Source organism: Humulus lupulus, chromosome 8 (genome assembly GCF_963169125.1).
Source record: "Humulus lupulus chromosome 8, drHumLupu1.1, whole genome shotgun sequence".
Lineage (NCBI taxonomy): Eukaryota > Viridiplantae > Streptophyta > Magnoliopsida > Rosales > Cannabaceae > Humulus > Humulus lupulus.
Window position 1 is genome coordinate 70,649,472 of NC_084800.1, and position 14,369 is coordinate 70,663,840.

The window sequence follows — 14,369 nt, forward strand, 5'->3', positions numbered from 1 at the left end:
AAAAAAATGAGTTATCATTTCTCTAAGTAACGGAAATAGAAAACGTTTCTATAGTAGGGGCCAAACCTAAGAAAATTCAAATATATAACTTGACTTTTATTGTGAAAATGTGAAGAGAAGTTTTCGGTTACAAATAGACAGTCCAAAAAATAAATTAGATACAGTACCAATCACGTGCAAGATATATAATAATTAAGTCGTATTATATTCTTTTAATTATAATCTAATTAGTATTGGTGAAAGTGATATAATATTACTAGTGTTATTTTTAAAAAAAAAATTACTAGTGTTAATGATTAGTCTAGTATATGTTTAACGAAATATGTTATACACTCGAATAATTACTGAGGATATATATTAGAGAAATTAAACATTTTGAGAGTTATTTTTTATTGCTACGAACACTTATTGTATCAATTAAATCCTTTCAAGAAATAGTTTTTTGGGATAATTACATCTCGTACGGTAATTTAAAAAAAAATTGTTTTATACGGTAACTTTAATAAATTACAAAAATACGGCTTTCCCACCCATAAATTCTAAATATACGGCTCTCCCACCCATTGTGTATATATATATATATATATTTATCTTTGTTTTATTTTTTTTGTCTTAATTTTTAATAAGAATTTAAGCATATCAATTAATATAATAATAAAAGTAATAATAATTATAATTACTACCTTCAATAAAATAAAGTAGATTAATTTATTTTTATTTAAAATAAATATATTTATTAATATTAAAGTTAATATTTATACAATTACTCAAAAAATAAATAAATATTTATACAAATTACAATATGCTGTTAATTAAAATTAATATTAATAACTATATGTTATAATATATAGTTAAAGATAATCACAATATTATTATTCTTTATAAAAATATTATATATATATTTTAAATCATAACTAGTCAAGTCTCAACACTCAATGTTAAACCAAAATCATAATCTAATCCACGTTTCAAGTTTTGTTACAAAAATATATTTAAAGTTAAAAAATTAGTTTTGTAAATCTTTGTAATAATCATGTTAAATAAATTTATAAATATTTATGTAAATGTGAGTTGCAAAAATAAATTTTTTAGTTGTGAAATTAGTTTTGTAAATTGTTGTTACAAAAATGTAAAACTTGTTTTTAAAAAAATATTGTATTTCACAACTATATTCAATAAAGTGTTTTATAAATAATGAATATCTTAAATTTATATTTTTAAGTTGTATAGCATAAATATGATGGTTCATGTAATTTTTTGGTACAATATTGTAACAATATGAAAAAGTATAATAATTTTATGTATATTTTGTTTATGATTTCTTAACTATAAAATATTTTCGTAAATATTAGTTACAAAAATATCTTTCTTAGTTGTAAAACTAGACTTGTAAACTATTGTTACAAAAATAAAAATTTTAGTTACGAATTTGTTTGTAAGTTTTATCTACAAAAAAAAAAAAATCTACAATTCTATAACTGATTTTGTAAATATTATTTACAAACACGTAACAGATATTTACAAGTTCGTAACATATATTTACTAGTTTGTAAACGTTGATCACAAGAAATTGTATTTTACAGCTTTTATATATGATTTTTCCACTCCGTATTTACAATTTTGCCATTCCGTGTTTTTATCCAAAAATTCCGTATTTTTGTAATGTACCGTATTTTTCAGATTTTTTTTAATTTTTAGTGCATTTTTGTAGATTTCCCTAGTTTTTTCAGGGTAGAGTACGATTCTGTGTGTGACAAAATATATATAGTTTGAGTTTTTTCTTTTCTTTTGGAGAGTAATATAGTTGAGGTTGATCAAATTAATAAGTTAACTTTTAGGACTCGGAATGGTAGCCATAAAAAAATTGTATTGTAGTAGTGATTGATATACTGTCAAGTTTAGAAATTAAAAAATTAATATAAATATATATATTAAATAAAGTTGATTATATTTAATATATATAACACATTAAATAAAAAAATAAATGTATATTTTAAATAAAGTTGATTATATTTTATATAACACATTAAATCAAACAAATATGATACTAATAAACAAATATGTATTTTTTGACAAATATATATAGCCATCATTTAAAAATACATGGAAAAAAAAGAACAAATTTGTAGATATTGAGAATGTGTAGAGAAAATACTCTAAAAAAATGTATTGATTTGAGAAAAATAATAAAGAAATTAATGAACTCACATATGTGATTTCGTCAGAAGAGAACATTAATTAGAGGGCAAATTATATATGTAAGAGATCAAGAACAAACAATGAAAACTGTAAATAAAAGGAGAATGGCAATTAGGAAAAAATATGTTTAAAAAAATGATTAGGGCTACTCACATAAGATTTATTCACTAATTATTCGATATAATTTTTTAGTATAATATCAGTAAAATTATTTTTGTAAAGAATTATTAAAAGACAACTCCTAAAAACATAAGCATAAACACTTTATGAAATTAATGAAAGTTTCACAGTGTCATGTGCATTTGTTTTTTCTTCAAATGAATGTTATATGAAATTAGTTTAATGTAAACGATTAAACTGTTCCTTTAACAGTCCATCCGTAAAGAAATTTCATTGATGACAAGGTACAGCATCATGAAATGAACCTTTGATTTTGATAGTTGATATGGTCTTTAGGCAGGTATAGGAATAGGAATAGGATAACGTTTCCTAAAAAAAATTGAAGAATGAATATGCAAAATAGTAAGCTATACATATATATAAATATAATAGGATCATGATTTTTAGGTGGAAAGAGAGTACAGGTTTCTGATTAGATAGATTGGTTGCTGTATGAATCGCTTGTAATTTTGTGGCAGCTGCTGCTGTGTTATATATATATAATAACAGAATCATCATTTGTGTTTGTCCTACGTACGTACCTACATACGAGCCTGCAATATTCTCTCTTGTTATAACAGCCATCCATCTGCAAGGATAAGAAATATATGAAGGAATGTATATACATACATATATATGAACAATATACCAAATAAATCTTTGCTGTACAAAATACAAATAAATCTTTTTAAATAATAAAATAATACAACAAAAATAAATATGTAACTTAATTATAACTAACTAAGAGAAATTTATAGTTGAGTTTAATATATAGCTTGAATTTTCAAAAGGTTATAGGTTATAGAATGAAAGGTAATTATAAAAAGGTTTTCCCACACTCTCTTTCTCCGATGAAATGACTAGTTTTGAAAGGTTTTCCCGTTTTGTAGATAGTTATATAGAGCACCGCAAGAGACACATTGTCAATTCAGTCCCAATAACAAGTTTTAAGCTTGAGATGATGAATTTCTATCGAAGTAATGCTCACTACCTCGATAAATGGTTAACTTTTGTTGTAAAGAATAAAATCAAGGAATTGCATATTTGCTTGAGGTCAGAGGAAGATGAAGATGATGACTTCTTACTCCATTATTATGCTTTACCCAAAGCACTAGTTAATGCAACACATTTCACTATTTTGGAGTTGGAGGGGATAAAGTTGGGTATAGTGGAGTAAAACACTTAATGAGACCAAATAATATCAACACTCTACTGACTAGCCGTTTAATATAATAATAAAATTTGTATCATAATTAAATTTATCATATCTAAATTTAACATATATAACTTACATTTTCAAAAGGTTGTAGGTTATAGAATGAAAGGTAATTATAAAAAGATGATAACTTGCATTTCAAAATCAAATTACAATTAGTGAAATAATCTATAACTTGATTGATCTTCTAACATCTTTTCCATGTGGGATACCTTATTAATAAAGAATTTAATCATATTGGCTTTAGGAACACATCAGGATTCAGAAAAGGTATGAGCTTTACTGCCGATTCTATATTAATTAGTAATTACTAACCACGGTCAAGAGATTTGACTACGTACTTTGGAGTTGGACGTACTATTCAATTTGACTTACAGCATTGAAAAATGTTGGGTTTTTCAATAAAATGAAGGATGAAGATGATGCTGTACTTAATTAATGTTTTGTTGTTAGATGGATGTGGTTCTCCTATCATAATAAAAAAATATCAGATTATTCATATACAAAGTTAAGTGTCAAGTTCATGCAAGTTACATCTGTATACCACACCCCAATTTGAGGCCGTAAATCTTGAATCTTTGGCACTAGATATTGTCCTTACTTAAAATAAAGTAATCCAGCAATATTATTTCTCATCAATAGAGAATTTTATTTGAGAACTTCCTTTGCTTGAGAGTTTGACTTTGAGGGATCAATATTGTGATTACTCTAGGCTTGAGTTCAAGCGGTAGAACATCACAATAATTCTCCAAAGTTAGCTACTATGAAGGTCATATGAGTGTAAAAATATCGATATAGTAACCAAATTTGATAAATGGAGAATTCGTAATTCTTGGAATGGATGAGATCTAGGCAAATTGATTCACCAAAATGATATATCTTTTTTCTGAATGGAATATTGTAACCATCCAAGCTGAACATTAACAAGAAAAAAGACTTTTAGGGGCGACATTATTAGCAGGGACTAAAAAATGCCGGCAATAATGCTATTATCAGCGGCGACAATGCATGTTTGTCGCTGATATCACATAGAATAAATTTTTTTTATAGAGAATATTATTAATAGCGAAATTTTTAATATTAGGAGTCACAATGTCGCCCCTAATAAATTTAAAAATACCCAGAAAAAATGTGAGAATTTTCCCCCTAATTTTTTATAGGATTATTAGCGGCGACACATGTCGCCGCTAATAGACGCCGTGTCATTTAAAATTTTTTAGGGCTTTTTCAGTGGAACTAGGGTCAAACTCTGATTTTGCCGCTTAGGTCGGCTGGTTGTAATTTTTGAGTTGTAATTACTCTTTTGGAACTGTAAACAATTTTGTAAACATTTATTATAAAATCCCATGTACAGCTTACCGTTTTAATGAAAGAACTATTCTTTTTTACCGAAATTTTTAACCCTAAGTCGTTAATCACATTTAGTTGTACGTTTATGGCCAAATGACTCGATTAGCGAGCCTAGCACTATTTAAAATACACAGAGTAACAATCTTGGTCATCCAAGACGTTACATCAGCATTCCAGTTACGTTTCCTAATTATGTAAACAAGATAATATGATTATAATTCCTATTCCAGTCGATTTTAATAAACAATATAATACTAATATGATTATGGTTTTTTCATATTATATTTTCATTCATTTATCTATTGATTTATTTCCATGTTCAAACAACTAATAAGCAAAACACATAACATGTTAATATTTCTCCAAAATATTACACACCTATTTAGTGGGGCTCATCCTAAATCAATGCTATTAGTTGATTTTTTTAGATTGGTGTGTAATGTCACATATTATTACCATATAATTATTAAATTTTAGAATTTTTGGCAAAATAACCTATTTTTTAAAATTACTTTGCACTTATTTTGTACTCTACACATATGATGGAACAATTCAGAAAACCAGTAAAAAAATTAGAGAAATGTTAAATACACTCTATGTTACACCATCTTTTATACTCTCTTCAATGAATGATACGTGAATTCCACTAATGATTTGAAAAAAATATTAAAATATAAAAAATTGAATAATATTCACATTGCATGCATGGATGAATGATAGTGTAAAATATAATAGGATTTATACTTTTTTGGACCCTGTGTTTTTTCCCATTACCTGTTTGGACCCTGTGTTTTGATAAATTACTTTTTGGACCCTATGTTTTGTAAAATAGTTAAAATAGAACCCTAAATTCAATTTTGATGAAGAAAAAATTGAATATAACAACACAGTTTTTAAGCAGAATGATTTTATTTTTGTTCTGAATTATTAGTTTGGTAAATTATTTGTGATTTTAGTTGAAAAAACATAGACCAAAATCGGATTTAGGGTTCTATTTTAACTATTTTACAAAACATAGGGTCCAAAAAGTAATTTGTCAAAACACAAGGTCCAAACAGGTAATGGGAAAAAACAAAGGGTCCAAAAAAGTATAAACCCAATATAATATTACTCCTCCAAAAACTATTTTGAGCAATTTCTCTACATTTTAGTTATGTTTTCTTAAATAATAATAATAAAAAAAAATCACTTGGACGACGGTTGGACTTCACACGAGCGACACCATTTTCTTACGTGCGAACGAGGCATTTTCGGCCCCGTCTCTGCTCGATAAGTAGTTTTTCATATATTAAATTGTTTATTTTAATGTTCTAAACTAGAATACAAGATTAGTTTTGAGATTTATTTCTCCCTCTTCTCTCTCTTTCGTCTTGCCATGGCTACACCGCCGGTCACTTGCGCTGCATCAGGCTCCCCTCTAGACGCCATGGGAAGAGGATTTCGGTATTTAGTATTAGTAAAGAGAAACCAGAGAAAACTCAAGAAGGAAATTGAGAAGAAAATCTGGTATATTATTGAATGAATCTCCAAGAATACAGAGCATAAGTATTTATTATAATAGCAAGGCTGTTAAGCCAACTAAACATAACAAACTCAGTTAGTTAGGATAGCTAACCAAGACAAAACAACACAAAACTACTACAAAATGAATCCTTAATACAGTTCACAGATTAAAACTCCCCCTCAAGATGGATTGTATATGTTATACAATCCCATCTTGTCCTTCAAAAACTGGAATTGTTGTGCAAATAAGGCCTTTGTAAATATGTCTGCTACTTGATATTTTGATGCAATGTAAGTTGTCTTGATAACTCCAGCTAGAATCTTTTCCCTTACTAAATGATAATCATTTTCTATGTGTTTCGTTCTCTCATGGAAAACGGGATTTGCTGCAATATGAATGGCCGCTTGATTGTCACAGTAAAGATTAACAACTTTGCAATGAGTTTGATTAAGTTCCTTAAGAACCGAAATCAACCAAACTATTTCACAAGTCACATTGGCCATTGCTCTATATTCAGCCTCAGCAGATGACTTTGAAACAGTATGTTGCTTTTTGCTTTTCCAAGATATTAAGGAGCTACCAAGGAAAACACAAAAACCTGATGTAGACTTGCTTGTATCTTGGAAAAAGCCCCAATCGGAGTCAACATAAGCCCTAAGTTGCAGCTCTGATTTAGCAGAGAAACATCAGTCCTAGACTAGGGCTGCTCTTGATATATTGTAGCACCTTTTGGATAGCTTTCATGTGTGGAACTCTTGGAGAAGACAAAAACTGACTTAACTTGTTTACTGAGTAAGACAAGTCAGGTCTTGTGATGGTCAAGTACTGTAACTTACCAACAATTCTTCTATACAGTTGAGGATTAGCAATCAACTCTCCTATATTTGAACTCAGCTTCAAATTTGGCTCCATAGGAGTACTAGAAGGCTTACATCAAAGATAGCCAAATCCCTCAAGAAGCTGAAGAGCATATGGGCGTTGGGAGATGAAAATACCACTCTCGGATCTAGCCACTTCTAAGCCCAAAAAATATCTCAAGTCACCCAAATCTTTTAACTTGAACCGAGCATTCAACCTTGCCTTAAGGCTCTTAACTTCTTGTAAATTATTGCTGGTCACAATAACATCATCAACATACACAAGAAGTGCAATAAAGTTTGTATTGGAGTGCTTAAAAAAGAGAGAATGGTCAGTAGTTGAATCCATGAAAACCTTCCTCTTTCAAAGCCCGAAAACTTTTCGAACCATTGCCAAGAGGCTTGCTTGAGTCCATATAAAAACTTGTGTAACTTACAAACTAGTCATATTGGTAACTCCCCCTTAGGACGATACCCTTGAGGTAGAGTCATAAACACCTCCTCAAGCAAATCTTCATGTAGAAAAGCATTATTGACATCTAATTGATGTAGAAACTAGCCATGAACCGCAACAAGAGCTAGAAGGAGCTTGACTGTAACAAGTTTGGCCACATGAGCAAAAGTATCATTGTAATCGATGCCTTCTTGCTGAGTATACCCCTTGGCCACTAACTGAGCTTTGTATCGCTCAATGGAACCATCAACATTATGTTGGATCTTGTAAACCCACTTGCTGCCCACAGTGTGCTTATTTGGAGGTAAACTAACAACAGTCCAAGTGTTGTTTCTTTCAAGAGCATCAAGTTCAGCATCCATAGCTAAATCCCATTTAGCAATACCAGTTGCTTGATGTTAAATGAGTGTAATCAAGCTATTTAGCAATAGAATACCGAGGAGCACAAGTAGAAACCTGAGATGCATCACAAGAAAAATTAGTGGCAAGATTACAATGATAATCAACAAGATAAGAATGCTTGCGGATTGGCCTATTGGAGCGAGTTGTGGCAGGAACAACAGCTGGAACAACAGGCATATTCAAATGAGATGCACTAGGGTTAGACAAAGTATTAGGCCGCGGAATAAAGAAGAAGGCAACAAAGATGCAGAAAATAAATTTGCATAGTGAGCAAGTAAGTCATCTCCAGTAACAAAGGGAAACAAAAATTCATGAAACTCAACATCACGAGAATAAAATACACAATTTGAATCCAAATCCAAGAGTTTGTAGGCCTTCATACTTGCTAGATAGCCAAGAAAGATACATGTTGTAACACAGGGAGAAAATTTAGAACGATAACTAGGAAGAGTGGAGGCATATGCTAAGCAACCAAAAGCCTTAAGATGTTGATAATTGGGAGACTTATGATGAAGAATCTCAAAAGGAGATTTATTTTTCAAATTAGGAGTAGGAGTGCGATTGATTAAATAAGTGGCTGTCAAAATGCAATCACCCCAATAGGGAAGAGGAATATGAGATTGAAATAAAAGTGCTCGAGCCACATTGAGCAAATATTGGTGTTTTCTTTCAACAACATAGTTTTGTTGAAGCCTCTCAACACATGAATGAAAATGAATAATGCCTAAAGACAAACAAATTAGGAAATTGCAGCTCCTTGGCATTATCAGACCGTACAGCCTTTACTTGAATATTAAATTGTGTTTTAACAAAAGTAAGGAAGTTAGGAATAGCTTGTTGGCCCTCTGGCTTGTGTTTAATAAAGAAAACTCAGGTATTTCTTGAACAATAATCAACAATGGTGATGAAATATCTATACCCCTCAACAGTCATTGTATGAAAAGGTCCCCAAATATCAATGTGAACAAGATCAAAACAAGCTTTAGCAATGTTATGATTAGAAATAAAAGGTAGGCGTTTTTGTTTAGCATAATGACAAACAGAACAGTGAAAATCTGAACAAGAAGTATGCTGAAAAGAAATCTCTTTATTCAAAGAATGAATTTTTACGGAGGAGGGGTGGCCCAATCTACAGTGCCACAATGAATTAGTTGTAGGTTTTGAATCAGAGAAAGCAAGAACATAAGGTTTTGCAAAGAATTTATTACAAGTAGAAGGACGGAAATAGTAAAGATTGTCAATCCGCTCACCCATCCCAATCTAAATAGTCCGAGTGGTGTCATGAAGGACACAATGAGAGGCAAAAAATGAGAAAGAGCAAGTAGCTGATTTAGTTAAAGCACTAACCGAAAGAAGATTATACTGCAAGTCAGGAACATATAGAACATTATAAAGAGTTATAAAGAGTAAGAGAAGGAGAAAGAACAATAGTGCCAACACATGAAACCTGAGTGGTGTTACCATTTGGTAGAGTCACGGAGGACAAAGATTGGTTATTAGAGGATGTGAAAGAAAAACTAAGATCATGACACACATGGTGTGTAGCACCTGTGTCAATGATCCAAAAGCTATTTGGGACAAAATTAGTCTTACCAATGAGGTTAGAAACCATTGCCTGTTCAAAGGTGTTGGAAGAGGATGGTTCCTGAATTTTCTGAGCAAGTAAGGCAATGATCTTCTGACATTGAGCTGAAGAGAGATTGGACAGTAAGTCCTAGGCAACATCACCATTATCCGCTGTTTTATTGACAGTGGCCTAAGTCATATGAGCAGCTGGTTTTGGTGGTCTTGTAAAACGCCCCTTGCCATGGAATTTGTAACCAGGAGGGTAACCATGGAGCTTATAACACTTAGCTATAGTATGGCCAGAGAGACCACAGTGACTGCAAGTCACTTTGGGACGATTGTGTTGGGCATTGGAGGCAAACTGATTAGAAGCCGTGGAGGCTAGTGCATTAGGTTCAGGAGGAGCATAATGAAGGCCTTGTTGTCTTTCTTCTTGGATGAGTGTAGAGTATACTTTATTGATGGTTAGGGAGGGATCTTGCATAAGGATTTGAGACCGTGCAACAGAGTAGGTATCATTTAGACCAACGAGAAACTCAAGAACCCTGTCTTGTTCTTGATATTCAAGGATCATTTTCATTGCTCCACAATGACAAACAGGTTGTGGACGGTATTCACGAACCAAATCCCTAAGAAATTATGAGGTGAGTGAAATAGGTCTGAATGTTAGTACTGCCCTGAGTAAGAGCCTACATAGTCCGTTTAACTTCAAACACCCTAGAACCATTATTTTGGTGGAATCGCTCATAGAGGTCACTCCAAATCATGGATGCATCATCGAGATACATGATACTATCAGCTATCTCACTAGAGAAAGCATGCAAAATCCAAGAAATAACAATGATGTTGCATCGCCACAAAGAATCATAATCATCATGAGATGGATCTGGTTGAGGGAGCTTACCATTCACAAACTGAACCTTGTTCCGAGAAAGGAGAGCCACCATCATCGATCTCCTCCAAGAACTGTAGTTTTCTCCCCCAGTTAGAATCTTTGGAACTAAATTGGCACTCGGATGGTCGCCGTGGCCAAGATGATAAGGATTGCGACTTTCATCTTTGTACGAGTGAAGACTTGGATCAAAAATCACAGGTTGATCAGTTCCAGCGGAAGAATTGGAAATCGTAGGGCGGGTGGCATCGGTCGAAAAATCCTGAGCTTCAGTCGAATCATCAGTAGCAAATCCACTTCGAGTGACTGCCATAGATTCAGAAGAATGAAGAATCAGAGGAAACAAGAAGAACAATCAAGAACACCGAAGGCATTTATACCATATTAGTAAAGAGAAACCAGAGAAAACTCAAGAAGGAAATTGAGAAGAAAATCTGTTATATTATTGAATGAATCTCCAAGAATACAGAGCATAAGTATTTATTACAATAGCAAGGCTGTTAAGCCAACTGAACATAACAAACTCAGTTAGTTAGGACAGCTAACCAAGACAAAACAACACAAAACTACTACAAAATGAATCCTTAATACAGTTCACAGACTAAAATTTAGCCCTAGCCAAGGGACTGAATGGACATGCATGGGTATCATCTTGAACCTGAGATCCTAACCAACCAGGTTCATCTCCTTTCTCTGATTATATATGTTTATATATGTGTAGGCTCTCTCTGTTTGCACAAAAATGTTGTTTTTCATTGTGGATTTTAGTACTCTCAGGTTATTGTTATAGTTGTTAGTATAATTAGTGAATATTGTGATTTGTGTTTTCGGTTTGATTATTTTAGCAATTAAGAGATGTAGAGAATGAGTTTTGCGTGGATAAAATTCTGGTGTGGGCAGAACTTTGGAGATGTCCCAAGGAAGAAACTGAAATTGGATACCCTTTAACTACTCTTTTCATAATTTGAATGGTAATTGGTCAATATGGTTCTTAAGATTTTAGCCTTTTGTTCTCTTTCCAAGACCCAGATTGATCTTCCTTATAATCAAGTAAGTGCTTTCTTTGTAATTATTAGAATATATGTAAATTCATAATGCAGACATGTGAAAAACCATTTAATTATCCTATGCCTCAATTATATTTATTTCTTTTAATAACAAGTCAATTTTTTTATATGAAAAAAACTATTATTATTATACAAGTAGGTGCAGCATAATGTATACTTAAAAACAGAGATGAAAATAAAGGCAGGAAACTATAATGATAAGAACAATTGAGCAAGGTAACATTCTTGCTAATAGTATTTTATTGTGGATAATATATGGGGCATGGAGGATTTGGCTATTTTTTAAAAATCAAAATTTTAATCTTGAAAGAAGTAATTTTTCTTTCAGATTGAATTTGAATAAATCTATTTTTGTTCTATACAATACAAACAACAAGTAAGTACCTGATAATTGTTTAAACAGAAAAATGCATTTAGCTTGATTTCCATGTAAAAGTTTGTTCTCAAACAGTCATATGCTGACTCTAGCTTAAGCCTTGACCTTTGTGAAATCATAAACTCTTTTATCTGATTTTTCTGAGTAGGGTATAGTTATCTTGTTGTCAATATGAAATTTCAATAAAATTTACTTTATATTAGTATGTGTCCAGAGTTTCTGTACCCAATCTCTACATATCATCATATTTGTGATTTTTCATTTTAATTTAGTGAGCAAACAATGGGTTCACGTTTTGTATCTTTTTTTAACAAAATCTAATTTATATTATTGGGTGACAAAAAGTGGTGATGGTGGTGGATATTTTAAGCTCACAAGAACCAAGGAATGGGTACAAGGTGACATCTCTGCACTAATGAATAAAAAGGCTGATGCTAAAGGTACTATTGTTAACTTGGTTATTGGCATATAATATAATAGAAGAAAGAAAGCACCTTGAGAATCTGATTAAATTTCTGGATCTGAATTATATATATATATATATATATATATATTACTAGTTCTCAAGCATCTGCATATGTACTACAAGGCATTGATTGCAGGATGAGGTTAAGAAGGAAGAGGTTCAACCTTCTCAAATATGAAGTTGTATGATACTTGAACTTTGTTCCTTGGTAATTTGTGTAGGTCAGTCATGTGTGTTTCCTTATTACAAGTATATATTTTAATTAGTATGTGCACCTTAAGGAATTGGAATTGCGTGTAGTGGTTATTGCTTGGTTGTTTTATCAGTCCAGGTACACTTTCACTGATAAGAAATAAAAGAAAATTCTTATCTTTTACATTATGAGAGGCAATGTTCCTCAGATTTTATGAGAAATTAAGAGAAAGACACTCCCTGGCTTCTCTACTTTGTTGGGTTTCTTCTAGGGAAATTATGTATGGAATCTTTTAGTAAGGATTCCACCCAAATCAATTGCAAGATTCCAACTTTACTGGTTTTTTACTTGTATTATATCCTTTATTTGTTAATCTAATTAATTTTCTTTCAAGGAAAGATGTTCATTAAAAAAAGCTATGTTTCTATAGAGAACTGACTTGCTTCTTAATTGCACAAGCTGATATAAAACGTGAACCTGGTCCTGTGCGCATCAAACATGGCCAGCCCTTGCTCTTGGTTGAGGACCTTCTTCAACAAAGCGACATTGCCGTGAGTGGTGGTCACTGCCTTCTCAAGCAATTCTACTCGAGATTCCATGCGAGTGCTTATCATAGGTCGGCGAAGTACTGGTTCTGATACCAATTGGTTTTATCACACAATTATAGCAAGAACAAGAAGAACAAATAGGAAAATAGGTAGAATTACTAAAAGCTATTGCTCAATTAGACTATAATTCTCCTCCTCCCTTTCTCCTTCTCTTACTTTCTTACTTGTACTATCATATTCTAGCTCACTCACCACCCCTACTATAATGACTCTTATACCCTTTTATTTACATTATTCCACCAATCCCAGGGTATAAAAACAATACACAATGGCAACATCTATTTATCCCTCCCACTCAACAACAATGAACAATGTCAAATATACTATGTCAACGAAACACTACCCAAATAAATTCAAATAAACCAAAGAATATAAAATTCAACCAAACATTATTTCTATTTCAGCAACAATTATGAAAGTATAAAAATTAAAACAAAGGACAAATATACCATATTCAGGAGGTAGGTCTCCTTTCTCTCAAATTATCATGAAAAATGCTTAAATCAATGAGGCACCAAGAAAAATAAATCTCTACAAGCACGGCCGGTGACAGCCAGAATGGTGATGGCGAACATATTGTTCAACTTCAATGGTGAAACCTTATTTATTCCCTTTTTTCTTCTCTTTCCACTTTTGAGAATGAGCCCTCGACCAAATCACCATCTATGCCCTTTGGCTTTGATTTCTTACCTATATCTCCATATATATTGAGCACACTAACTCACACAAATGACATATCACTAATGCTTTTCTTTGTCTTCTTTTAATCACATAATATAATGATGAATAACAACAATCTTACTGATATGTCATGTTGTTTTACTATGCATTCACTATGTTGGTGCATTATTATCATGAAATTATGTCTTCTCTTTATTTTCTACGTCCATTATTATCATGAAATTATGTACATTAATTCTTTTAAACTACATTTTGATACTCTTAATACCACCACTTTCTTTCTCCCAAATAGCTAGAGAATAATTCATTTAAAAAAGAAGAAGCTAGAGAAGAAATCAATTAACACAAAATTCTGGAGAATAATTCATTTAAAGAAGAA

The 14,369-nt window shown here is 31.6% G+C and overlaps 1 protein-coding gene across 2 annotated transcripts; it reads right to left on the minus strand.

Moving 5' to 3' along the window:
* Positions 1–2,619: 2,619 nt before the first annotated feature.
* On the minus strand, positions 2,620–11,744 carry LOC133797734 (uncharacterized). Of its 2 annotated transcripts, none has more exons than XM_062235752.1 (2): positions 10,612–11,744; positions 2,620–2,947 (listed from the first exon to the last, which is right to left on the minus strand). In XM_062235752.1, exons 1-2 carry the CDS (start codon positions 10,910–10,912, stop codon positions 2,931–2,933), a joined length of 318 nt encoding a protein of 105 aa, XP_062091736.1. In that variant the 5' UTR covers positions 10,913–11,744; the 3' UTR covers positions 2,620–2,930. The 2 variants fall into 2 exon arrangements, with proteins under 2 accessions (XP_062091736.1, XP_062091735.1); XM_062235751.1 differs by lacking the exon at positions 2,620–2,947 and adding an exon at positions 5,680–6,341.
* Positions 11,745–14,369: the final 2,625 nt, after the last annotated feature.

Bases quoted from the DNA above. Each gene is read 5' to 3' on its own strand.
- LOC133797734 (XM_062235751.1), bottom strand. From the start codon at position 10,912: ATGGCAGTCACTCGAAGTGGATTTGCTACTGATGATTCGACTGAAGCT. The intron at 6,342-10,611 runs GTAAGCTCCCTC...CATGGCGTCTAG, and splicing joins CAAGGTTCAGTTTGTGAATG to AGGGGAGCCTGATGCAGCGC.